Source organism: Leucoraja erinacea, unplaced genomic scaffold (assembly GCF_028641065.1).
Source record: "Leucoraja erinacea ecotype New England unplaced genomic scaffold, Leri_hhj_1 Leri_53S, whole genome shotgun sequence".
Classification (NCBI taxonomy): domain Eukaryota; kingdom Metazoa; phylum Chordata; class Chondrichthyes; order Rajiformes; family Rajidae; genus Leucoraja; species Leucoraja erinaceus.
Genome location: NW_026576443.1, coordinates 360,643 through 387,500, shown reverse-complemented (window position 1 = coordinate 387,500; position 26,858 = coordinate 360,643). Strand labels below are relative to the sequence as shown.

Below are 26,858 nucleotides of genomic sequence, written 5' to 3'. Positions count from 1 at the left end.
GAGCTAACAAGAGTGGGTGAATTTAACTGCTATTTCACGCAACAAGTAGCGATAGGATGGGCCGAATGATCTCCAAGGCGGTCGGATTAATCTAACCCGTGGAAACAAAGGGAACGAGAGCCTGGATCTAATTCATAAATAAATGTATCAAGTCGGTGATGAAAACATTGTCTGTTGTTAGACGAATCAATTTCTATTTAATAGCTACAATATCCCGCGCAGACAAATGTAATGAAATATGTCATATTTTTTGTCCTTCCACCGTTACTGCCAAAGGACACAGGGAAAAAAACCCCAACAACAAATCACCCTGTTTATATAAAACATCATTAAATCTCGGGAATGTCCCATGGTGGGTCGTTTAAAAATGAATTATTTCACTGGATATTAACTTAATGTGCAGGCGAGCGGAATAATCTATTAGAGCGCTGTATCTACGCGGACACGTTTTGCTGTTAACAATGCTTGGCCGCTGCATCTGTACAACGCGCGTTTGTTCCGGAGATATTGCCCGGGTCTTTGTTTACGAAAACAGATTCACGAAATTAAGACAAGCCAGAGCCGCAAATAAGCCTTATAGGCACCAGGTTACAGATCATATGTGTACCAGGCTGATAATTAAGGCGCGCCGTACAGCAATGTAATGCACCAAATGTCTAATGTAAATTATGTGTGTATATATATATATATATATACTTTTAACGTTATCTCGATCTGTATTACACATGTCTACACACTACGGGGGAATATTATTTTTTTTTTGCACTGGAATAGCGGTTATTAATGCAATGGTTTTTAAAAATTATTACACATTATCTGTACGTGTGTTGCGTTCACAGTCCTGTTAAGACATTGCAGGTAAGAATTTTATTGTTCCGCTGTGGGTGTAGATGACAAATAAACTCTATTGATTGTAATGTAACATAATGTCGATTGTCCGTTGAAATTTTCATTAATTTATTTTAGCTGTGATTTAATTTAATTAATTTATGTGAAATCGTTTTTTTTTTTTAATAACAAATTAAATTAGGGATCATTATCAGACAGGCTCTATTGAAATCTGGAGCAGGATGGATTTAATTTCACGCTCCCCCCGTCTTTGGTAAGGTGGTGGATTTTAACGTGCATTTATTTTTTCAAGCGTTTTTAGACGCGGAGAAAATGAAATCAAAAAATGCAGGAATATCGTGGCGCACTCATAAACCCCTCTCCCCTAAATTCGAAATATCTGACCACAATTTCCAAACCATCCATTAAATATATATTTACTCGTTTGCCAAAACACATTCATGGAATTAAGACGGGCTGACCACATTGGCAAAACAAACCTTGTGTGTACTATTTGAAATTGGCGATGAAATTTGCAGGAGATATCACCTTATATTTCAGAAAACAAAAAGGTTCTTTGAATGGTAGTAAATTCGGATTTCAAAATTAAGTACCCGGCTTTTTCCGTGTCTACGGTTTAAACCATCATCTGAAGTTCCTTCCTACGCGTTTACCTGTCTATTAGTAATTACATGGTAAATCTCTTATTTATTGTGTGAATGGTTATAACGTGCCCAAACGTTTAGTGTATACCTGTATAGTTAGAGCATTACATTGCAGTATACTGCATATTCATTATGGTACACGTACAATCTCTAACATGGTGCATATAAGGCTTATTTCCAGAGATACTGTCTGACCAGCCGAGTTACCCCAGCATTTTGTGCCCATCTTCAGTGTAAATCAGCTTCCTTCCTACACAGCCTTATTTGCGAGTCTATTTCATCTTAATTCCTCGAATCAAATAAAGATCCGACCAACTTCCCCTGAACAAAGACACCTTTTACAGATATTATTGACTGCTATTAGTGTGCGATTTAAAAAAAAAATACCATTATAATATTGTACATTATCAATATAATATTGTACTATTTTAGATATTTAGAATTGTATTTCAATTTAAAATCGGTGATGAAATTTGCCGCGATAGATTTCGTAAGACAAAAGATGGCTAGCAAATTCGGGTTCTAAATTAAACATCCAGCCATCCAACCAAGGAGTGCAAACTGTATCGGCTGCTAATTTCTTAGATTTTTGCACAGGGCGTTAAATTCTGATCGCCGAGATTAAGAAAATCGTCCAAGCGTGGCAAGGAAGACGATAGCCCATTACAAAACGCGCGACAGTAAACGCAATAAGATGAATAATACTCACCAGAGAAATGTTCCGTCTGGCGGGCAAAGTCCTTACATTTGTTTTTAAAGAATATCTCCCTGTGCACTCGGGATAGTTTTGGCGCCCTGTTAAAATTCCGTGCCAAATGTGAAATGGATTTCTAAACAGACCTTGGCAAATCAACGCAGCGAGGTAGCCGTGCCCTGCTAAAACTAAATAATTGAAACCTCATTCACTAGAGTGGTATTACGTCCTGCATAGCGTATAGCGCAAAGAAGGGAGTTGATAACAAACTCAAAAGATTTTAGTAAAATTGCATTTTGATCATATTCATAAGTGATGGGAGTAGAATTAGGCCGCTCGGCCCATCAAGTCTACTCCGCCATTCAATCATGGCTGATCTATCTCTCCCTCCTAACCCCATTCTCCTGCCTTCTCCCCGTAACCCCTGACACCCGTACTAATCAAGAATCTATTAACTCTGCTTAAAAAATATCCACTGACTTGGCCTCCACAGTCGGCTGTGGCAAAGAATTCCACAGATTCACCACCCTCTGACTAAAGAAATTCCTCCTCGGCTACTTCCCTAAAAAGAGCGTCCTTTAATTCTGAGGCTATGACCTGGTATAAATGGTCCTAGACTCCCCCACTAGTGGAAACATCCTCTCCACATCCATTCCATCCCACAGTGTTTGTCTCTGTACTATACACTGCACAATGACAATAAAGAATCTGAGGCCTTTCACCATCCGGTAAGTTTCAATAAGGTTTCCCCTTCATCTTTTTTTGTTCCTGATGAGGTTTGTTTTTACCCCAGCATATTTCCTATTTTACCAGGAAACTTCTGGCTGACTGAAGCACGATCATTTGGTGCTTTTTCTTAAATGCCCAAGGTCATTTTGGCGTTTTTTTTTCCTGTCTCACCTCTTTTATCTTAAATGTTTTTTGTTTTGTTTTTGCAAAGCGTTTTTTTTTTAATTCCTTGTTCCTCGCCCCTAATGGTCACGCTGGAGTTGCAGGGTTGTTGTTTTTTTTCCCCCCTTGCTGTTAGTGTTTTATTTTTCTTGCAGCAAATGGGTCGGTGCAAATATTCGGGGCGCGCACCGCCAATTCTTCAAGCGGCGGCCAATGGCGATTGAGACCCCTGGGGAATTGAGGTGTGTGGTGAATGGGACCAATCGCCGTCGGGGATCGCCCAGATCCCGGCCTCCGATAGGGTGCCCGGCCCGTCAATCATGGCGGCCGGCGGCCAATGGGGTGCGAGGACCCCGGATTTTCGCCGCCGCGTCTCTCTCTCTGTCTCTCTCTGTCTCTCTCTATCCCTCTCTCTCTGGGTTCCCCAGCAGAAACTTGGACCTTGCAACTCTGCACAGGCGAGATGCACCCTAATTATTTTTGGCTTCGCTGTTTTCTTTTCCAATGCACCCAGATCTGGAGGAGGAAGATTTAAACCAAAAAATACAAACTCAGTGGTGGGGGAGAGGGAGAGGGAGGGGGAGGCCTTCAAACCTTGCACCGTGTGGATTTATTTTGTGTGTTTTTTCCACACAAAAAAACTTTTCTCGTTCAATTTTGCAGAGACAGACAGAGGAAGCAGTTTTTGGTGTTTAAGAAGGAACTGCAGATGCTGGAAAATCGAAGGTATACAAAGCAGTTTTTGGTGGTGACACAGAGAGAGAGAGAGACTGATTTTTAAATTGTTATTTTGCTTTTTCGTTTTTTGGTGTGTGTGTGTGTGTGGGGGGAAATAACACGAACACAAGACCAGCGACCGTTCGGGTGGAAGGACACCATGGATCATTCTGCAATTGAGCAAACGCACCCGCACGAACACGAACCCATCAGTTTCGGCATTGATCAGATACTCAACAACCCGGACGCGGGCAGCTGCATGCACGCCAGCAGGATGGCCGATTCGGATTACCACCTCGCAGCCAGCGCGTACAACTCTCACATGGCGGACGGCGGCTACGCCAATGCTTACAACAACGCCTGCGGTATGGTCGGGCTGCCAGGATCCTATAATGTTAACATGTGTATGAACATGAACGTAAGTATGAATATGAATCTTAATATGAACAGCGGGGCCGGGGTGATCCGAGTGCCCGCACACAGACCCATGGCTCATCCACAACTCTCGGCCGGTTTGCCGACAGTACCTTGTATCCCCAATCTGGGCAACGTTGCAAACATGTCCACTTTAACTTTTCCGTGGATGGAGAGCAGCAGACGCTTTGCGAAAGACAAATTAACAGGTGAGATCATCAATTTGTGTGTGGGTGTTGGGGGGGGGGGGGGGGGGGGGGATGTTTGATTTAACTTGAAGACTGACATAAAAAAATAATTTAGCGGGGAGAAAAAAAGGTTTGATTTAAACATAGAAACATATAAAATAGGTGGAGGAATAGGCCATTCGGCCCTTCGAGCCTGCGCCGCCATTCAATATGATCATGGCTGATCATCCAACTCAGTATCCTGTACCTGCCTTCTCTCCATACCCCCTGACCCCTTTAGCCACAAAGGCCACATCTAACTCCCTCTTAAATATTGCCAATGAACTGTGGCCTCAACTACCTTCTGTGGCAGAGAATTCCACAGATTCACCACTCTCTGTGTAAAAAATGTTTTTCTCATCTCGGTCCTAATGGATTTCCCCCTTATCCTTAAACTGTGACCCCTTGTCCTGGACTTCCCCAACATCGGGAACAATCTTCCTGCATCTAGCCTGTCCAACCCCTTAAGATTTTTGTAAGTTTCTATAAGATCCCCCCTCAATCTTCTAAATTCCAGCGAGCACAAACCGAACCTGAAGATTGACACAAAAAATAATTCAGTGGGATAGGCAGCATCTCTGGAGAGATAGAATGGGGCGGTCACGGTGGCGCGGCGGTAGAGTTGCTGCCTTTTACAGCAACATGGAGCGCGGGAGACCCGGGTTCGATCCCGACTACGGGCGCTGTCTGTACGGAGTCTGTACATTCTCTCCCCGTGAGCTGCGTGGGTTTTCTCCGAAATCTTCGGTTTCCTCCCACACTCCAAAGACTCACAGGTTGGTAGGTTAATTGGCTTGGTAAAAAGGTCAAATTGGCCAAGATGGCGATATGCAGAGTACTGCCCTGCCAATAGACAATAGGTGCAGGAGTAGGCCATTTGGCCCCTTCGATCCAGCACCGCCATTCAATGTGATCATGGCTGATCATCCCCAATCAGTGCCCCGTTCCTGCCTTCTCCCCATATCCCCTGACTCTGCCGACTACAAATTTCAGAAGGATCAGAAGGGTGATGTTTCGGCTCGACATCCTTATTCAGTCATGAAAAGAATCACAGCGTGATACAGCGTGGAAACAGGCCCTTCGGCCCAACTTGCCCACATTGGGTCAACATGTCCCATCTACACTAGTCCCACCTACCCGCGTTTGGCCCATATCCCTCCAGTATCTGACTAACCGTTTCTTAAGCGGCGGGGTAGTCTCTGCCTCAACTCCCTCCGCCGAAACAATTAGTTTGGATTAAAATGTTACCCTCTATAGATTTATAAAAATGGGGGAAAGCGAGAGAGAATGCTTTAATATTTTTTCCCCCATTTCATATCAAATTCAGTGTAACGTGAAACATTATTGAACCATTCTACCTTCCCTTGATCCACGTTTGTCTCGATCAGTCGTTTTCACACCTTGCCCTTCCACATCTCTGTCCCCCTCTCCCCTGACTCTCGGTCTGAAGAAGGGTCTCGACCCGAAACGTCACCCTTTCCTTCTCTCCAGAGATGCTGCCTGTCCCGCTGAGTTACTCCAGCATTTCGCGTCTGTTTATCTTCGGTGTAAAACCAGGATCCGCAGTTCCTTCCTGCGCAGTTATTTTTCGCTCATAGAAACATAGAAACATAGAAACATAGAAAATCGGTGCAGGAGTAGGCCATTCGGCCCTTCGAGCCTGCACCGCCATTCAATATGATCATGGCTGATCATCCAACTCAGTATCCTGTACCTGCCTTCTCTCCATACCCCCTGATCCCTTTAGCCACAAGGGCCACAATTAACTCCCTCTTAAATATAGACAATGAACTGTGGCCTCAACTACCTTCTGCGGCAGAGAATTCCACAGATTCACCACTCTCTGTGTGAAAAAGCCTTTCCTCATCTCGGTCTTAAAAGATTTCCCCCTTATCCTCAAACTGTGACCCCTTGTTCTGGACTTCCCCAATATCGGGAACAATCTTCTTGCATCTAGCCTGTCCAACCCCTTAAGAATCATTGTGCCTGTACGTGGGTTTGCGGGTTAATTGACCTGTGAAAATCGCCCTGAGCCTGCGGGGGAGTGGGTGAGAAAGCGGGATGGCTTAGACTGAACAAATTACACGCAGCTACTTCCTATAGATTTGAACAGTTTAGTTTATTGTTCTCACGTGTACCGAGGAACGGTGAAGAGCTTTTTCGAGCTTTAAACGTGCTGTCCAGTCCGTTTAAAGACAATACATGATTACAATCAATCAGTCCACCGTGTACAAAATACGAGTTAAAGGGACTAACGCTCAGTGCAAACGAAAGCCGAGTTCATTACCATATGCACAAGTGTGTTCCCGATGTCGGGGAAGTCCAGAACAAGGGGTCACAGTTTAAGGATAAGGGTGAAGTCTTTTAGGACCGAGATGAGAAAATCATTTTTCACACAGAGAGTGGTGAATCTGTGGAATTCTCTGTCACAGAAGGTAGTTGAGGCCACAGTTCATTGACTATATTTAAGAGGGAGTTAGATGTGGTCCTTGTGGCTAGAGGGACCTGGGGGTATGGAGAGAAGGCAGGTACAGGAAACCGAGTTGGATGATCAGCCATGATCATATTGATTGGCGGTGCAGGCTCGAAGGGCCGAATGGCCTACTCCTGCACCTATTGTCTATGTTTCAATGTGAGCTGCTTGACTCGAAACATACAGCATGGAAACAGGCCCCTCTGCCCACCGAGGCCACGCCGACCATCGATCATCCATTCACACTAATTCTATGTCCTCCCACTTTCTCATCCACCCCCCTACGCTCAAGGGGGCAATTGACCGACAAACCCAGATACAAGTACAGTACAGATTTAATTTTTTAAAAATGGTTCACTGAATCTGAAATGAAATGGAGAAAACGAGATCAGATTAAGGGCTGAACGAAAAAAGTATAACAGTTTGTAAATGAAGGAAACGCGACTTCCCGACTGAGAGATGCAACCTCCATGTGCAGAGCGCGGTAACTTACCGCATACCCTTTTGAAACAATCATCCACATTAGAGTAGACACACAACGCGTGTAATTAATGACAATCAAATGGAAGAGCAAGGCATTTATTTTAATAAATAGTTCGGAAAATAAAATCACAGCTGGAAATGAACACGGACTGAACATCCCCTTGCGCTGTCAATTGACGATAACACAAATCTTGCCACTAGGAATCATTCAGTCGAATTTAATGCGCGCATAGAACGTCGTGTTTAAGTGATTTTTTTCGGGCCCTGTTTGGTTTTTAAACCAATTTAAGATAAAGATTTTAGATTTAGATAGAATTTATTGCCACCCAACCAGGGTCGGTGGAAATTTGGGTTGTCAGCAGTAGTACAATAATAAAGAACACACAGCCACAATAAAACTGTAACACAAACATCCACCACAGCATTCATTCATCACTGTGGTGGAAGGCACAAAATTTGGCCAGTCCTCCTCCATTTCCCCCCCAATAGACAATAGACAATAGGTGCAGGAGGAGTAGGCCATTTGGCCCTTCGAGCCAGCACCGCCATTCAATGTGATCATGGCTGATCATCCACAATCAGTACCCCGTTCCTGCCTTCTCCCCATATCCCCGACTCCGCTATTTTTAAGAGCCCTATCTAGCTCTCTCCTGAAAGCATCCAGAGAACCGGCCTCCACCGCCCTCTGAGGCAGAGAATTCCACTTTTTCTCATCCACTCTCTGTGAGAAAAAGTGTTTCCTCGTCTCCGTTCTAAATGGCTTACCCATTATTCTTAAACTGTGTGGCCCCTGGTTCTGCGCTCCCCCAACATCGGGAACATGTTTCCTGCCTCTAGTGTGTCCAAACCCTTAACAATCTTATATCAGTCTGAAGAAAGGTTTCGGCCCGAAACGTTGCCTATTTCCTTCGCTCCATAGATGCTGCTGCACCCGCTGAGTTTCTCCAGCAGTTTTGTCTACCTTAACAATCTTATATGTTTCAATGTTTCAATCTTGTATGTTTTCGGGCCCTGTCCGGTTTTTAACCAATTTAAAATAAAGGTGTCCTTTCTAATTGTAAAATGAGGTGATGATAAATCATCGCCATAACCCTGATAATTCGTGCCTTGCTTATTCCTAAACCATGTCACCAAAAACCATGCATAATTTAAATCTAGACGCGAAAGATGCTGGCTTATGAAATTTCCAATCCAAAAAGCGCTGGAGTCATTCCCTGACCCGCTGAGTTACTCCAACACTTTGTGTCTATTTTTTCTCTGCGTTATCTAAATGGTTCGGTGTAAAATGTAAAAAAAGTGACTCCATTACGAGTCAGATCTTTAATGGAATGAAGGTTAGACAAAAATGCTGGGGAAACTCAGCGGGTGCAGCAGCGTCTGTGGAGCGAAAGAGATAGGCAACGTTTCGGGCCGAAACCCTTCGTCAATTCTTTAATTAAACGAGTAGGAAAGGAACCGCAGATGCTGGTTGATACCGAAGATAAATGTTAAATTAAATGGAATTAATTCTAGGTTCATAACTCGTGTCTGAAAACATGTGTTGTGCAATATTGTCGCTGTGATATGTACCACCTGAGATTTCGTTGAAGGCGTGTCATTACTGCTCGTACCTGCCGCCGTTGGTGTGATTGGGGTCGGTCTGAAAACATAATCTTGTCGGTTCTTGTGAGTTAATGTTGTCCGACAGATTCTCAGCCCGGGATCTCTGCGCTGGTTTTCTCTGTAACAAACAGTCGGTCGGGTAGGTCTTACCGAGAAACACAGCGCAGGCCAAAATAAAATCCACAAACGAGCGCGCATTGTGGTTATATTCTATATATATATATATATATATACTTCAAAATAAACTGTTTTTCGGGAAACTCACAGTTAAAGCAGAATTCCCAAATTAATTAGGTACACAAAAATGCTGGAGAAACTCAGCGGGTGCAGCAGCATCTATGGAACGAAGGCAACGAAATAGGCCCGAAACGTTGCCTAATTCCTTCGCTCCATAGATGCTGCTGCACCCGCTGAGTTTCTCCAGCATTTTTGTCTACCTTCGATTTTCCAGCATCTGCAGTTCCTTCTTAAACACGTCCCAAATTAATTAGCGCGCTGAAGCTGGCTGGCGACAAATGAATGATAAAACTCATCTATCCTAGAGTTGTGGACAGATACACAAGGGGGGTAAAAAACTGGAGTAACTGAGCGGGCCAGTCAGCATCTCTAGAGAAAAGTAAGAGGCGCCGTTTCGGGTCGAGAGCCTTCTCCTTCTTCAGATTGAGAGTCAGGAGAGGGCCGCGAGAGGTGGAGACGGTGATTATAGAGAGAGAGAGACAGAGAGAATAAATGAATGAAAGATATGCAACAAAAAAAAGTATCGATGATTAAGGAAACAAGCCACTCATTGTTAGCTGTGGGCTAGGTTGCTTATCGAAAACTGAACGTAGATTCTTATTGTGGCAATTTCATACTGAAGTGAACAAGAGGTGACTCATGTTTATGCATTATCCTATAACAACATTTCATCTTCCCATTCAATTATCATGTGAGCGTTTACAATTATAATGTTCAATGTATAATATCAGCGTTTAAAGGCAACTGTCTCACCACAAGGACAGCCTTTGCACGTAGCCGGATGCGTGTGTTTTTTTGCGATCTGTTACACATTTGCGATCTGTCACGGTCATTTCACCGAGTCCAGCGTGCGTTTATATTTGTTTTGGAGTCTCGCAATTCTCTTCGGTTGCAACTACATCAAACGCAGGGAGCTCTGGCTCACTGGTAGCAGAAGGGCATTAACGTGAGGATATTGCCTCGCGCATCACACAGAGCTAAGCAGGACTCCTCGCTGCGAGAACCAGGGCTATTTAAAGTATTCGATTAATTATATTTGGCGGCCAAATTGGGATTTATTTAAGGCACAAGTTCGATGCAGCGACGGGAAGGTTAATGTATGAATGGATGTAATCTGTCTTTTCCAACACATAACTCTATTGTTGTGACATTATTGGGGCCGGGTTTACCCAAATAAATATCCAGTCAGATAAATATGTAGCATATTTAAATATGTATTTAATATAAAATACGTGCGTGTGTGTGTATGTGTGTGTGCGTGCGTGTGCGTGCGTGTGTGTGAGTGTGTGTATGTGTGTGTGTGCATGTGTGTGTGTGTGTGTGTGTGTGCGTGTGTGCGTGCGTGTGTGTGTTTGTGTATGTGTGTGTGTGTGTGTGTGTGTGTATGTGTGTGTGTGTGTCTGTGTGTGTGTGTGTGTGTGAGCGTGTGTGTGTGTGTGTGTGTGTGCATGTGTGTATGTGTGTGTGTGTGTGTGTGTGTGTGTGTGAGGAGACTGTTTACTTTTAACAATAAATATATTGTCATATATATAGTGTTGAAAGTAGACTGTCCCTCTCACACACACACATTAGTAAAAATTAGTGTTAAGAGCTTACTTTTATATTGTAGACAAGAGGGTATATTATATACCTTTAATAATATTTAATTCTTGTTAAAATTATTATTTATAGCTTAATTTAAAAGCTTACTTTTAACACCATATATATATATAATAGTGTTAAAAGTGTGTGTATGTTTGTGTGCGTGTGTGCCATACATATATATATTTTACTTTTAACACTATATATATATAGTGTTAAATGTAAAATATATATGTGTATGGCACACATACATATGTATATACTTTTAACTATATATATATTGTTAAAAGTAAGCTTTTAACACTAATGTTAACAAAAATCAATTATTATTATTATTATTATTAGTATATAATATACACTCGTATCAACCCGAGGCGTCGCCTATCCTTGTTGATCAGAGTTGCTACCTGACCTGCTGAGTTACTCCAGCGCTTCATGTCCAGTAAATCGTAGCATTAGATCTCAAAGAATAGAATGGCTACTGCGTTGATTCGATGCTCGCGCACACACACACACACACACACACACACACACACACGCGCGCGCACGCACACACACACACACACACACACAAACACATGCACACACACACACACACGCACGCACGCGTATATATGTGTGTGTGTGTGTGTGTGTGTGTGTGTGTGTGTGTGTGCGTGCGTGTGTGTGTGCATGTGTGCGTATATGTATGTGTTTGTGTGTGTGTGTGCGTGTGTGCGTGTGTGTGCGCGCGCCATATATATACATAATATTATATAAGTACTACATCGGGAAGTATTCGGATCCATTAAATAGATAACACCATACAACGTAGGAGCAGAATGAAGCCATTCGCCCCATCAAGTCTACTCCGCCATTGGCTGATCTATTTCTCCCTCTCAGCCCCATTCTCCTGCCTCTCCCCCCATAACCTTTGACTCCTTACTAATGGAGAACATATCAATCTCCGCTTTAAAAAATACCCAATGACTTGGCCTCCGCCGCCGTCTGTGACATATTGTTATAAATATCCCTGTTCTAACGCACCCCTTTAATACAAAGTAAAAACGAATGTAATGATATATTGATTCTTGCAGCGCGCAGGTTTCTACAGATTCACTAACATATATCATTTATATTTTATACGCATGGATTATACAAATATAATTATTTATTTGTTACTGCACTACCTAATGATGTGGCAAATATATTTGGTCTGCGATAGTTCTAATAGCCGGCAGGAAGATAGATATTGAAAGCCTTGTATAGCACAGATAAAACATAGAAACACGAAACTGCAGATACTGGTTAATGCCCAATAAAAGGCACAGAGTGCTGGAGTAACTCGGGTGGGTCAGGCGGTATCTCTGGAGGACATGGTTAGGTGAGGTTTCGGATCTCAAGCCGAAACGACCCCTGTCCGTGTCCTCCAGAGAGATGCCGCCTGCGCCGCTGTTACTCCAGCGCCTTGTGTACTTTTAACCAGCACCTGCAGTTCCTCGTGCATTTATACCATGTAGGATGGAAACTGGTTAAAACCGCAGATAGACACAAAATGCTGGCGTAATACAGCGGGCCGGCCAGCATTTCGGGGGCGAAGGAATGGGTGACGTTTCGGGTCGAGGCTGTTGTTTCTATGTTTTAGTGCGTGCGCTTTGTACCATTTTCAACGAAGAAATTATATCTCAATGAACAGAATTAATACCGCTTTGATTCGGTGTTTTTTTTTATTCTTGTGATGCGGGCTCTCTAGTAAAAGGTATTATATGTTGGTATAAGATTCGGCATCTGAGTATTTTGCCGCTGAAACGCCTTTACTAAGGTGGATGGGCGAGGGAGGGGGCGGGGAGAGGGGAGGGGGGGGGAGAGGAGGAGGTAGAGAGGGAGTTGGGGTAGAGGGGGAGGGGGGGAGAGAGAGGGAGGTGGGGGGGGGGGGGGGGGGGGGAGGGTACGGGAGGGGGGGTAGAGGGGGAGCGAGAGAGGAGGGAGGGGAGGAGGGGGAGGTGGGGCGAGGGGGGAGGTGGGGGGGGAGAGGGGGGAGAGGGGAGGGGGAGAGGGGGAGGGGGAGGGGGAGGAAGGAGAGGGGGAGGTGGGGAGGGGGGGAGGGGAGGGGGGTGGGGGGAGAGGGGAGAAGAGGAGGGGGGAGGAGGGGGAGGGGGAGAGGGGAGAGAGGGGGAGAAGAGGAGAGTGGGGGGAGGGGGAGGGGGAGAAAGGGAGAGGGGGGGGAGAGGGAGAGGTAGAGGGGAGAGGGGGGGGAGGGGGGGGAGAGAGGGGGGGGAGGGGGGGGGGGGGGGGGGGGGGGGAGGGGGGGGGGGAGAGGGGGAGAGGGGGAGGGGAGAGGGGGGGAGGGGAGGAGGGGAGGAGGAGAGAGGGGAGGAGGGGGAGGGGGGGAGAGAGAGGCCACTGTCTCGAGGCCCACTACAGCCTTTCCAGGAAAGGTGCCCGCTCAGTGCTAGTCAGCAGAGAGAAAGGAGCGACCATCGCATTATGGCGACGCATATTTTAATTAGGGAAGATAGACACAAAATACTGGAGCAACTCAGCGGGACAGGCAGCATCTCCGGAGAGAAGGAATGGGTGACGTTTCGGGTCGAGACCCTTCTTCAGTCTGAAACCCGAAACGTCACCTATTCCTTCGCCCCATAGATGCTGCCTCACCCGCTGAGTTTCTCCAACATGGTACATTGTTAGCAGAGGGGAAAGTGACAACGGGTCACACAATCAGCAATATCTTGGGAAAATAAATCGGTGACGTTTCGGGTCGAGCCCCTTGTTCAGCCTGAGAGTCAGGAGGAGACGGAGACACGTAGATTTCAAACGGTGCAGAACAAAGACCAGAACCGAACAAAACAAAACTCTTGGTAGACCAAAATGCTGGAGTAACTCAGCGGGTCAGGCAGCATCTCTGGAGAATATAGACGCGAAGTACTGGAGTAACTCAGCGTGTTGACATTACGTATAACGTAAAATTGGATTAGGAGGCCATGATTGAATGGCGGAATAGACTCGATGGGCAGAATGGCCTAATTCTACTCCTCTAACTTGTGAAGTATACGCGTTTATAATAAAGCCGTCAGCAGTATACCGATACAGGACAACGGGAATAACGTTTCGTGCAAAATAAAGTCCAGTGGGGTCCCATTAAAGGTATTTCCAAGGCGCTGTTGTGTCTTAAGGAGGGTGCCGGTCCGTAACGGCGTTTCTCGTCGTGCTGGCTAAAGCAGGTAGGAAATGCTTCAATTCTACACGTTGTGAGGTCGTTTTTGACGAGAATTGGCTCACACGCTTCCGTCGACGACCGCTGTAGTGCTGCGAGCCACTGCAATGGTTGGCGAGCATTTGGGGTTATCTGTTTTAGAAACATAGAACCATAGAAAATAGGTGCAGGAGGAGGCCATTCGGCCCTTCGAGCCAGCACCGTCATTCATTGTGATCATGGCTGATCATCCCCAATCAATAACCCGTGCCTGCCTTCTCCCCATATCCCTTCACCAGCTCTTAGAGTATCTAATTATCTCTTAAATCCATCCAGTGACTTGGCCTCCACTGCCCTCTATGGCAGGGAATTCCATAAATTCACAGTGTTTAAGAGGGAACTGCAGATGCTGGAGAATCGAAGGTTACACAAAAAAGCTGGATAAACTCAGCGGGTGCAGCAGCATCTATGGAGCGAAGGAAATAGGCAACGTTTCGGGCCGAAACGTTGCCTATTTCCTTCGCTCCATAGATGCTGCTGCACCCGCTGAGTTTCTCCAGCTTTTTTGTGTAACCTTCCATAAATCCACAACTCTCTGGGTGACAAAGTTTTTCTCACCTCAGTCTTAAATGGCCTCCCCTTTATTCTAAGACTGTGGCCCCTGGTTCCGGACTTACCCAACATTGGGAAAAAATTTCCAGCATCTAGCATGTCCAGTCCTTTTATAAATTTTATATGTGTCTATAAGACCCCGCCCCCCCCCCCCCCCCCCCCCCCCCCCCCCCATCCTTCTAAACTCCAGTGAATACAAGCCTAGTCTTTTCAATCTTTCCTCATATGACAGTCCCGCCATCCCAGGGTCAATCTCGTGAACCTACGCTGCACTGCCTCAATCACAAGGATGTCCTTCATCAAATTAGGAGACCAATACTGTACACAATACTCCGGGTTATCTGTTATGTTTCAGAAGGAACTGCAGAATGCTGGTTTAAACCGTAGATTGACACAAAATGCTGGAGTAACTCAGCGGGGCAGGCAGCATCTCTGGGGCCGTTTCGTGTCGAGACCCTTCTTCAGAATCTGTCTGTCCCCGCTTTGAAACTGCCGGTTGACTTGGCCTCCACAGCCATCTGTGGCAAAGAATTCCACAGATTCACCAACCCCTGTCGATGTTACGAAGGAATTCTTCCCCCATTTCCCCCCCGCAAGTAACGATACACCGCGCTGGTGTAACTCAGCGGGACAGGCAGCGTCTCTGGAGGCATGGGTAGGTGACATTTCGGGTCGGGAGTAGACGATTCGGCCCTTCGAGCCAGCACCGCCATTCAATGTGATCATGGCTGATCATCCCCAATCAGTACCCCGCTCCTGCCTTCTCCCCACATCCCCCGACTCCGCTATCTTTAAGAGCCCTATCTAGCTCTCTCTTGAAAGCATCCAGAGAACCGGCCTCCACCACTCTCTGAGGCAGAGAATTCCACAGACTCACCACTCTCTGTGAGAAAAAGTGTTTCATCGTCTCCGTTCTAAATGGCTTACCCCTTATTCTTAAACTGTGGCCCCTGGTTCTGGACTCCCCCAACATCGGGAACACGTTTCCTGCCTCCAGCGTGTCCAAACCCTTAACAATCTTATATGTTTCAATGAGATACCCTCTCATCCTTCTAAACTCCAAAGCCCTCGGCTGTTTCGTTTATAGTTAAGAGATACAGCGCCCTTCGGCCCACCGAGACCGCACAGACTAGCGATCCCCGCACGCTAACACGATCCTGCACACACTAGGGATAATTTATATTGATTCCAAGCCAATTAACCTACACACCTGTATACGTCTTTGGAAACCCCGTACAGACAGCACCCGAAGTCAGGATCGAACCCGGGTCTCTGGCGCTGTGAGGCAGCGGCGACTCTACCGCTGCGCCACCGTGCTGCCACTCGGCTGTTGTTCGTGTGGCGTTTACAGTGGTTTATCCGGGTGTTGTCAACAAGTTGGTATATTCAATAGACAATAGACAATAGGTGCAGGAGGAGGCCATTCAGCGCTTCGAGCCAGCGCCGCCATTCAATATGATCATGGCTGATCATCCACAATCAGTACCCCGTTCCTGCCTTCTCCCCATATCCCCATCACTCCGCTATTTTTAAGAGCCCTATCTAGCTCTCTCTTGAAAGCAATGGAAATCCCAGCATATCATTATTTCGGAGGCTACTCAGTAAAAGACTGAACATATTATAGAGGACTGCTCGGTGGCGCAGCGGTAGAGTCGCTGCCTCACAGCGCCAGAGACCCGGGTTCGATCCTGACTACGGGTGCTGTCTGTGCGGAGTTTGCACGTTCTCCCGCTGCTCCGATTTCCTCCCAGTTCCCGAAGACGTACAGGTTTGTAGGTTAATGTTAGGCTTCTGCAAATGACCACTAGTGTGTGAGATGTACGGGCGTGACCACTGGTCGACGCGGTCTCGGTGAGTCGGTGGGGTATCTCTAAACACTGAACACAGACACAAAACGCTGGAGTAACTCAGCGGGTCGGGCAGCATCTGTGGAGACAAAGGAACAAGTCTGAAGAAGGGTCTCGACCCGAAACGTCACCCAGTCATTCTCTCCAGAGATGCTGCCTGTCCCGCTTGAGTTACTCCAGTATTTTGTGTCTGTCTTCGGTTCCTACCGACACATATAAACACTGAAGATGGGTTTCGGCCCGAAACGTTGCCTATTTCCTTCGCTCCATAGACGCTGCCTCACCCGCTGAGAATTTCTTTTTGTCTACCTTCGATTTCCTAGCATCTGCAGTTCCTCCTTATACATATAAACACTGCCAAAGTCTGCCCGCTGCTTCGTATTTATACTAAATGTTGCGAGGACGGGAGGAAGAGAAGGGGAATTGAAGAGGGGGGCGGCGAGGTTGTAACAAAGGTGGAAACGACTGGGGGGGGGGGGGGGGGGGGATGATCGAGAGAGAAAGAACGAGTAAGGGGCAAAGAAGAAGAAATAAAGGGCGCAGATGCTGGAAATCTAAAATGAACAGAGGCAAATCATCTTGTAATTACTCAGCGGGCCAGAGCACATGCAGTCCCTTGCAACACATCACTAAATTCGTGTTGTGACTGCGATATTCATATGCGGTTCAGTCGCTGTGGGCCGAAGATAGACACACAATGCCGGAGCAACTCAGCGGGACAGGAGGCATCTCTGGAGAGAAACGAATTTCAGGTCGACGCCCTTCCTCAGACTGAAACAACCTTTTGACGCTGAGTCTTCTTCCCCGAGTATTTCCAGCGTTTTGTGTTTTAATTTGATCTGTTTTGTAGTCAAAACAGCCTACCTACTATGTTCTGTTGTGCCGAAGCAAAGCAAGAATGTCATTGTCCTATCAGGGACACATGACAATAAACTCACTTATAACCATATAACAATTACAGCACGGAAACAGGCCATCTCGGCCCTACAAGTCCGTGCCGAACAACTTTTTTTCCCCTTAGTCCCACCTGCCTGCACTCATACCATAACCCTCCATTCCCTTCTCATCCATATGCCTATCCAATTTATTTTTAAATGATACCAATGAACCTGCCTCCACCACTTCCACTGGAAGCTCATTCCACACCGCTACCACTCTCTGAGTAAAGAAGTTCCCCCTCATATTATCCCTAAACTTCTGTCCCTTAATTCTGAAGTCATGTCCTTGAATCTTGAATTTTCCGAGGGCAGAGAAAGAAATATTGAAACATTGGAAATGGCAACAGGGAAGAATGACAGGACGAGAAAACGAGAGGAGCCAACAGAAATCGAAATAAACAAACATGAAAATACGAGATAATTATTAAATAATTTAGTATTTCGATCTCTGTTTAATTATTTGTTTAATTATATATATAATTAAATAAACGCCGCATTTTTTTTCGAAGGTAGACATAAAATCCAAGACCAGGGGTGGGGAACCTTTTCATGTTGGAATGCCGTATTAGCTGTTTACTAATAAGGCAGCATCCAAGAAACTTCAATTAGATATACTTCAAAATGTACATTCTTATGTAAAAATCTACTATGCACTAACTTCAAGAAAATGAAAAAAATGTTGTTCATTCTAAAGTTAACTAACCTCTTAATGACTTTGTTGTGACTGCTTTTTGTGGGGAAATATTTGGTTGCAACATGGAGGCGCGCAGTTTCAATAGACAATAGACAATAGGTGCATTCGGCCCTTCGAGCCAGCACCGCCATTCAATGTGGTTATGGCTGATCATCCCCAATCAGTACCCCGTTCCTGCCTTCTCCCCATATTCCCTGACTTCGCTATTTTTAAGAACCCTGTCCAGCTCTCTCTTGAAAGTATCCAGAGAACCTGCCTCCACCCGAGGCAGAGAATTCCACAGACTCACCACTCTCTGTGAGAAAAAAGTGTTTCCTCGTCTCCGTTCTAAATGGCTTACTCCTTATTCTTAAACTGTGGCCCCTGCTGATCTTCCAGATGGGTATCCGTCATTTGGGACCTTAAGGGCGTCTTGATTAGAGTTAGGTAGGAGAATGTCGATTCGCAGCAATGCGGTTGAAAAGCAAGAAAGCATTTTTCGTGCATGTTGCCGAAGACGTGGGCTATTCTACTGCATTTTCCCATATTTTTCCATATTTCAATTGGATCTTTTTAGCGTCAAAATACGGACTTTAAAATGTCATCTTCTGAGAGCTCAATCAATTCAATCTGTACTTCTTTAGGAGTCTTGCAGACATCAACTATGTGAGGTTGAAATGCTAGTTTGAATGCCAAAAAATGCCAATTTCGTTACATCTTCTCTTACTCTTTTGGTATTTTAAATACGTTCATTTTAAGATTAAAATAAAAATAATATAAGACGAAAAAAAACCATATTAATAAAAATAAAAGGATTTGTTCTACAAAATGTGGGTTCATTCATAAGGCCGCACCTAATGGCTCAGAAAGCCGCAGGTGCTCCACCTGGAGTAACTCAGCGGGACAGGCAGCATCTCTGGAGAGAAGGAATAGGTGAATTTCGTTTCGTTTTTTGCATCTAATTGTTACCAGATAGGCAGTTCTCATTTTTATACTTATGTTAACATAAGGGCTTATTTTGTCCCAGTCTTGATGACAATAAATTCCGTTTGTTACTGTCGCGTTTAACGAGAGACTTTAGACTTGAGAGATACAGCGTTCGGCCCACCGCGATCCGCCGTATGGGGCAATGGTACAATTTTAAAGAAGCCCAATTAACCTACAAACCTGCACGTCTTTGTAGTGTGGGAGGAAACCGGAGATCCCGGAGAAAACCCACGCGGGTCACGGGGAGAACGTACAAACTCCGTACAGACAGCGCCCGTAGTCAGGGTCGAACCCGGGTCACCTACTCGACCCCCTTGGCCAACAATTAATTATTTCTCAGTGTACGAATTAATTAAGGAATCCGACAGTTTTGTCTGTGTGTGTGTGTGTGTGTGTGTGTGTGTGTGTGTGTGTGTGTGTGTGTGTGTGTTTCTGCGTGTATGTGTACCTGTGTATTGTGTGTGCATGTGGGTGAGAGCTTATGTGTGTGTGTACGTATGTACCTTTGTGAGTGTGTGTATGTGTATGCCTGTGAGTGTGCGTGTTTCTGGATGTGTGCGTGTGTGTGTTTCTGCGTACATTTGTGCGTGTGAAAGAGAGAGTGTGTGTGTGTGTATATATATAGATATGTGTGTGTATCCCTGTGTATGTGCGTGTAAGTGTGAGGGAGAGTGTGTGTATATGTGGATGCCTGTGTGTGTATTTCTGTATTTAGTATGTGTATACTTCTGGGTGCCTGTGTGTGTGTGTGTGTCTGTGTGTGTATTTTTCTCTGTGTGTTTGTGCGTGTTTCAGTATGTGTGTGTGTGTTTCTGTGTGTGTGCGCGCGGGTGTGCGGGTGTATGTGTACGTGTGTGTGCGAGTGTGTGTGCGTGTGCGTGTATCTAAGTGTGCGTGTGTGTGTGCCTATGCATCTGGGTGCCTGTGTGTGTTTCTGGATGTGTGTGCGTGTATGTGTGGGTGTGTGGGTATGTTTCTGGATGTGTGTTTCTGTGTGTGTGTGTGGTGTGTGTGTTTGTATGTATGTTTCTGGATGTGTGTTTCTGTGTGAGTGTGTGTATGTGATTGTGCGTGTGATTGTGCCTGTTTCTCTGTGTGTGTGTGCGTGTGTTGCTGTGCGTGTGCATGTGTTTATTTCTGTGCGTGTGTGTGTGTACTTGTGTGTGTGTTCTGTGTGCGTGTTTGTGCGTGTTTCTGTGCGTGTGTGTGTGTGTGTTTCAGAGTGCGGCATGTATCTCTGTATACCACTCAGACAGACACAGCGACACGGCGGATGAGAACCTTCCCACTTTCAACACACCACGGGAGAAGGGTTCCTTTAATTTTCAGAAAGACAGACACAAAAAGCTGGAGTAACTCAGCGGGACAGGCAGCATCTCTGGGGAGAAGGAACGGGCGACGATTCGGGTCGAGACCCTTCTGTTCCAGACACGGTTTTCCAGGCCCTCGTGACACCATTTTCAACATGCGAGGGTGGTGAGAAGAGAATGTTTCTCTCTCGGCCCCCTTGTTATGACTGGGAAGCGCCACTTCAAGCCTTAGTGGAAACCGATTCAATAATAACTTTCAGAGTGCAATTGGATATTTCCAATGAAAACAGAGAGCGAGGTTAAGTGGACAGCCCGGTGGAACTTTAGACTCAAGGGGAAGCTCTTTCAAAGCGAAAACCAGAAGAGAAAAAAATGAAAAATGCATATGCTGGAAATCTAAAATAAAAACAGAAGATGCTGGTAATACTCGGTTAGTGAGGTCATTCCAGTGAGAAGGGGAGTGGGGATCAGGTTTCAGGTCACTGATACTCAGCTGAACAGTTCCGTGTCATTTCCACAGAAGACCTGCCTGGTGAACACTTCCAGTATAGTCTGTCCTTATTTTAGCTTTCATCTGTGTGTGTGTGTGTGTGTGTGTGTGTGTGTGTGTGTGTATGTGTGTGTGTATGTGTATGTGTGTGTGTGTGTGTGTGTTTATATAAGTTTAAAGGTATATTCTGTGGCAAAGAATTCCGTAAAAAAACATGGAGTGAAGGAATGGGTGACGTTTCAGGTCGAGGTCCTTCTTCAGACTCAAGATGTCACCCATTCCTTCTCTCCAGTGAAGCTGCCTGCCCCGCTAAGTTACTCCAGCATTTCTGGCATCTGCAGTTCCTTCCTACACATATATATTCTGTGTGTTTGCGCGTTTTCCCTTGCCTATATTAACTCTAGGCCCCTATATTAAATGACTGGAACATCCCTTCTTGCTTATGGAGTCTGTAAAGAATTCTATTAAGAATCATACATGCCCCGTGTGTTTGCCTATATTAACCCTGAGCCTTGGAATAGATTGGGTAGATGTACTGGGTCGCTTGCCCAGAGTAGGGGAACTGCAAACCAGAGGTTTAATATTAGTTTAATATTAGTGATTATTTACAATAAGATACGATAGACAATAAACAATAGACAATAGGTGCAGGAGGAGGCCATTCGGCCCTTCGAGCCAGCACCGCCATTCAATGTGATCATGGCTGATCATCCGCAATCAGTACCCCGTTCCTGCCTTCTCCCAATATCCCCTGACTCCGCTATTTTTAAGAGGCAGCTTTATTTATCCCAGGAGGGAAACTGATCTGCCAACAGTCATAAAAATACAAAATACATGGAACATGAAATTATAGTGATTAGTGGACAGGATTGGGGAGGGAGGTTGGGGGTGGGGGTGGGGGGTGGGGTGGGTGGGGTGGGGGGGGGGTGATGTGTAATCAGTCTACCACTCGTCAGAAGGGGTGGAGTTGTACAGTTTGATAGCCACATGGGAAGAAGGATCTCCTGTGGCGTTCTGTGCTGCATCTTGGTGGAACCAGTCTGTTGCTGAAGGTGCTCCTCAGGTTGACCAGTGTGTCACGGAGGGGGTGAGCTGTATTGTCCGAGATGCTCCGCAGTTTGAGGAACATCCTCCCCTCCAAGACCAACCTCCCGTGAATCCAACTCCAGCTCCAACTCCGCCCCCAGGATGCAGCCGGCCTTCCTGATGAGTTTGTTGATGCTAGTAATGTAATAATTAGATTTAGGTTTATTAGTGTCACCGAGGTACAGTAACATCTTTGTTTTACATGCTCCTCCATCAGATCAGGTAATACTCTATATGAATACAATCAAATCAACCTCAAGTATAATAGGAAGAATTTGAATAATTATTCAATATTAGAAATTATTTCATAATTAGGTTTAGGTGTATTATTATCACGAGGCGTTCACGGTGGCGCAGCGGTAGAGTTGCTGCCTCACAGCGAATGCAGCGCCGGAGACCCGGGTTCGATCCCGACCACGGGTGCTGTCTGTTCTCCCCGTGACCTGCGTGGGTTTTCTCCGAGATCTTTTTGTTTCTTCCCACACCCCAAAGACGTATAGGGTTGTAGGTTAATTGCCTTGGTAAATGTAAAAATTGTCCCTAGTGTAGGGTAGTGTTAATGTGCGGGATCGCTGGTCGGCACGGACCCGGTGGGCCGTAAGGGGCCTGTTTCCTCGTTGTATCTCTAAACTAAACTAAACTAAACCATACTAAACTGTACAGAGGGACGGTGTAAGCTTTGTTTTGCCCGTCGATAACAACGATGGCCGCTTGTGCAGTCTTAATTCTGGTGAGATCTGACATGGCTTTTATAACGAGGAATCAAATATAGGAGCAAAGAGGTCCTTCTGCAGTTGTACAAGTGAGACCACACCTGGAGTATTGTGTGCAGTTTTGGTCCCCTAATTTGAGGAAGGACATTCTTGCTATTGAGGGAGTGCAGCGTAGGTTCACAAGGTTAATTCCCGGGATGGCGGGACTGTCATATGCTGAGAGAATGGAGCAGCTGGGCTTGTACACTGCGGAGTTTAGAAGGATGAGAGGGTATCTCAGTGAAACATATAAGATTGTTAAGGGTTTGGACACACTAGAGGCAGGAAACATGTTCCCGATGTTGGGGGAGTCCAGAACCAGGGGCCACACAGTTTAAGAATAAGGAGTAAGCCATTTAGAAGGGAGACGAGGAAACACCTTTTTCTCACAGAGAGTGGTGAGTCTGTGGAATTCTCTGCCTCACAGAGGGCGGTGGAGGCAGGTTCTCTGGATGCTTTCAAGAGAGGGCTAGATAGGGCTCTTAAAGATAGCGGAGTCAGGGGATATGGGGAGAAGGCAGGAACGGGGTACTGATTGGGGATGATCAGCCATGATCACATTGAATGGCGGTGCTGGCTCGAAGGGCCAAATGACCTACTCCTGCACGTATTGTCTATTGGCTCGCTAGTCCAAATCATGCACCGCATACTCGAGGACAGTGGGGGCAGATTATGGTCATCCATCACTGGCGGGTTCTGGGCTCACTAGGCGGCGCTCCTCATAGCTGGCTCCTGTCCGTACTGCTGCGCGCCAGCGTGTTCTGTCGCTGGCCCAGGCTCTCAGTTGCTTGGGCACAAGGCCACAATAGTGGAGGTGGTCCTTGATGCAATCTTTGTAACGCTTTCTGGGATATTCCCAGGGGACATAATTACACTCAAGTAAAACTCAAGTACAATGTGTAGAGTATTAGAATTTTTTTAAATAATTTTGTTTAGTTTTATTATTAGACAATAGACAGTAGGCCATTCGGCCCTTCGAGCCAGCACCGCGTGGGTTTTGCCCGGGTGCTCCGGTTTCCACCCAAACTCCAAAGGGCTAATTGGCTTTGGTATATTTATAAATTGTCCCTAGTGTGTGTGGGATAAATGGTTAGTGTGCTGGGATCGCGGACTCAGTGGGCCGATGCAGTGTTTCCGCACTGCATCTCTAAACTAAGGGGCCCAACCCGAAACCGCACCTATCCATGTTCTTCTCGAGATGATGCCTCACCCGCTGAGTTCCTCCAGCACTTAATGTCATTTTTAGTTTAACGTGGCATCATTTGCGGCACAGGCATTGTGGGCCGAAGGGCCTGTCTGCGTGCTGTTGTGTACACTCTGTTCTGCGCTACTTTGACAGACAATAGACAATAGGTGCAGGAGGAGGCCATTCGGCCCTTCCAGCCAGCACCGCATTTCAATGTGATCATGGCTGATCATCCCCAATCAGTACCCCGTTTTGCCTTCTCCCCATATCCCCTGACTCCGCTATCTTTAAGAGCCCCATCTAGCTCTCTCTTGAAAGCATCCGGAGAACCTGCCTCCACCGCCCTCTGAGGCAGAGAATTCCACAGACTCACAACACTCTGTGAGAAAAAGTGTTTCCTCGTCTCCGTTTTAAATGGTTGACTCCTTATTCTTCAACTGTGGCCCCTGGTTCTGGACTCCCCCAACATCGGGGACATGTTTCCTGCCTCTAGCATGTCCAAACCCTTTACAATCTTATATGTTTACAATCAGATCAGATAATGCTGCATATTAATACAATCAAGTCAAACCCTTGTGCAAACAGGTAGAGTATTTGCAATGATTTCATAATCAGTAATTATTTAATAACTTATTGCAAACAATAATGTTGTCTATGGAAATACACACAGAAAGCTGGAGTAATTTAGTGGAAAAGGCAGCATCTCTGAAGAGAAGGAATGGGTGACGTACAGGGTCGAGACCCTTCTTCAGACACGTATTGTTTTCTAAGCATCTAAATTCAGCTTCCCATATTTTATTTCCAACATCTGTAAAGATAGCGGAGTCAGGGGATATGGGGAGAAGGCAGGAACGGGGTACTGATTGGGGATGATCAGCCATGATCACATTGAAAGGCGGCGCTGGCTCGAAGGGCCGAATGGCCTCATCCTGCACCTATTGTCTATTGTCTATTGTAATTAAAATAGAAATTTGATGATTTTGATTTGATTTTCAATGTGAAAATCAGCTATTGGATAAGGTAGGGCAATGGGGGCCTGGGGGGGGGGGGGGGGGGGGGGGGGGGGGGGGTGCAGGGAGGTTTGTTGAGCCAGTAACCAAGGGCAGGATCCCGAATACTGGACATAGTACTGGAGTAACTCAGCAGGTCAGGCAGCATCTCTGGAGAACATCGTAAGGTGACGTTTCAGATCAAGACCTTTCTTCAGACTGAGAATTCTCAGTCTCTCCAGAGTCCGAAGCTGGGCCCAGACCAGAGATGTCTCATATCCATGTCCTCTACTGATGTTCCCTGACCTGCTGAGTTACTCCGGCACTTTGTGTCTTTCTTTGCCCTAAGCCAGCATCTGCAGTTACTTATTGTTACATTTACACAGTGTGTGTTTGATTAATATATACGGTCATTAATTCATAGTCATAGAGGTACACAGCATGGAAACAGGCCCTTCGGCCCAACCTATCTAGGCTGACCATACACTAGTCCCATCTGCCTGAGTTTGGCCCATATCCCTTTACACCTATCATATCCATGGGCATGTCCAAATGTTTATAAAATGTTGCGATAGTCCCTGCCTCAACCACCCCGTCCGGCAGCTTGTTCCATACACCCACCACCCTTTGTGTAAAGAAGTTGCCTCTCAGTTTCATCTTTCTCCCATCACCTTAAACCTATGTCCCTTTGTCCTTCATTCCCCTACTCTGGGTAAAAGACACTGTACATTCACCTTATCTCTTCCCCTCATGGTTTCATACGCCTGTTTCAGATCAAGCCTCCTGCACACCAAGGAATAGAGTCCCAGCCTGCTCAACCTCTCCCTGTAGCTCAGGCCCTCAAGTCCTGGCAGGATTCTCGTAAATCTTCACTGCACCCTTTCCAGCTTGTATGACTTTGCTTTTTATAGGCACAGTTTTAGTGCATGTAATGTTTTGTGGTTTTAACCAACATACTTCATTTATGAACCTCATCGGCTTTTGCCCGCTCTGTAGCGCAATTAACTCCGAATTGCCATTCATAACAACGCAACGGAAGTCACCTAAACTTCATCTAATTTACGCTCGTCTCCACGAGGTCCCTGCCACCTAAGCGGTTGGGCGCGTTGAAATTTCGCACAAGTCCCTGAACAGAGTTTTAAAAAGAATCAGCTCTGATCAGTGCGTCTTACAAGCAAAAGGGCATCTGTGGAGAACATGGATAGGTGACGTTTCACAGAGTGCTGGAGTAACTCAGCGGGTCAGGCAGCATCTGTGGAGAACATGGATAGGTGACGTTTCAGTGCTGGAGTAACTCAGCGGGCCAGGCAGCATCTCTGTGGAGAACGTGGATAGGTGACGTTTCACAGAATGCTGGAGTAACTCAGCGGGTCAGGCAGCATCTGTGGAGAACATGGATAGGTGGCGTTTCACAGAGTGCTGGAGTAACTCAGCGGGTCAGGCAGCATCTGTGGAGAACATGGAGCATCGCTCCCGACCTGAAACGTCACCTATCCATGTTCTCCACAGATGCTGCCAGACCCGCTGAGTTACTCCAGCACTCTGTGTCCTTTTGCTTGTGCAGGCATCATACGGTGGCGCAGCGGTAGAGTTGCTGCCTGACAGCGCCAGAGACCCGGGTTCGATCATGACTATGGGTGCTGTCTGTACGGAGTTTGTACGTTCTCCCCGTGACCTGCGTGGGTTTTGCCCGGGTGCTCCGGTTTCCACCCAAACTCCAAAGGGTTAATTGGCTTTGGTGTATTTATAAATTGTGTCCCTAGTGTGTGTAGGATATATGGTTAGTGTGCTGGGATCGCGGACTCAGTAGGCCGATGCAGTGTTTCCGCACTGCATCTCTAAACTAAGGGGTCCAACCCGAAACCGCACCAATCCATGTTCTTCCCGAGATGATGCCTGACCCGCTGAGTTCCTCCAGCACTTAATGTCCTTTTTAGTTTAACGTGGCATCATTTGCGGCACAGGCATTGTGGGCCGAAGGGCCTGTCTGCGTGCTGTTGT

The 26,858-nt window shown here is 46.1% G+C and overlaps 1 protein-coding gene across 1 annotated transcript in view; it reads left to right on the top strand.

Annotated features, from left to right (window-relative positions):
* The first annotated feature begins 3,124 nt into the window (after nt 1–3,124).
* The window catches only part of tlx2 (T cell leukemia homeobox 2), a 59,716-nt gene continuing 35,982 nt past the window's right edge, over nt 3,125–26,858 (top strand). The window contains exon 1 of the mRNA XM_055630822.1: nt 3,125–4,418. Coding sequence (XP_055486797.1) covers nt 3,956–4,418 — 463 coding nt within the window. The 5' untranslated portion in view covers nt 3,125–3,955. The remainder of the gene's footprint in view (nt 4,419–26,858) is intronic.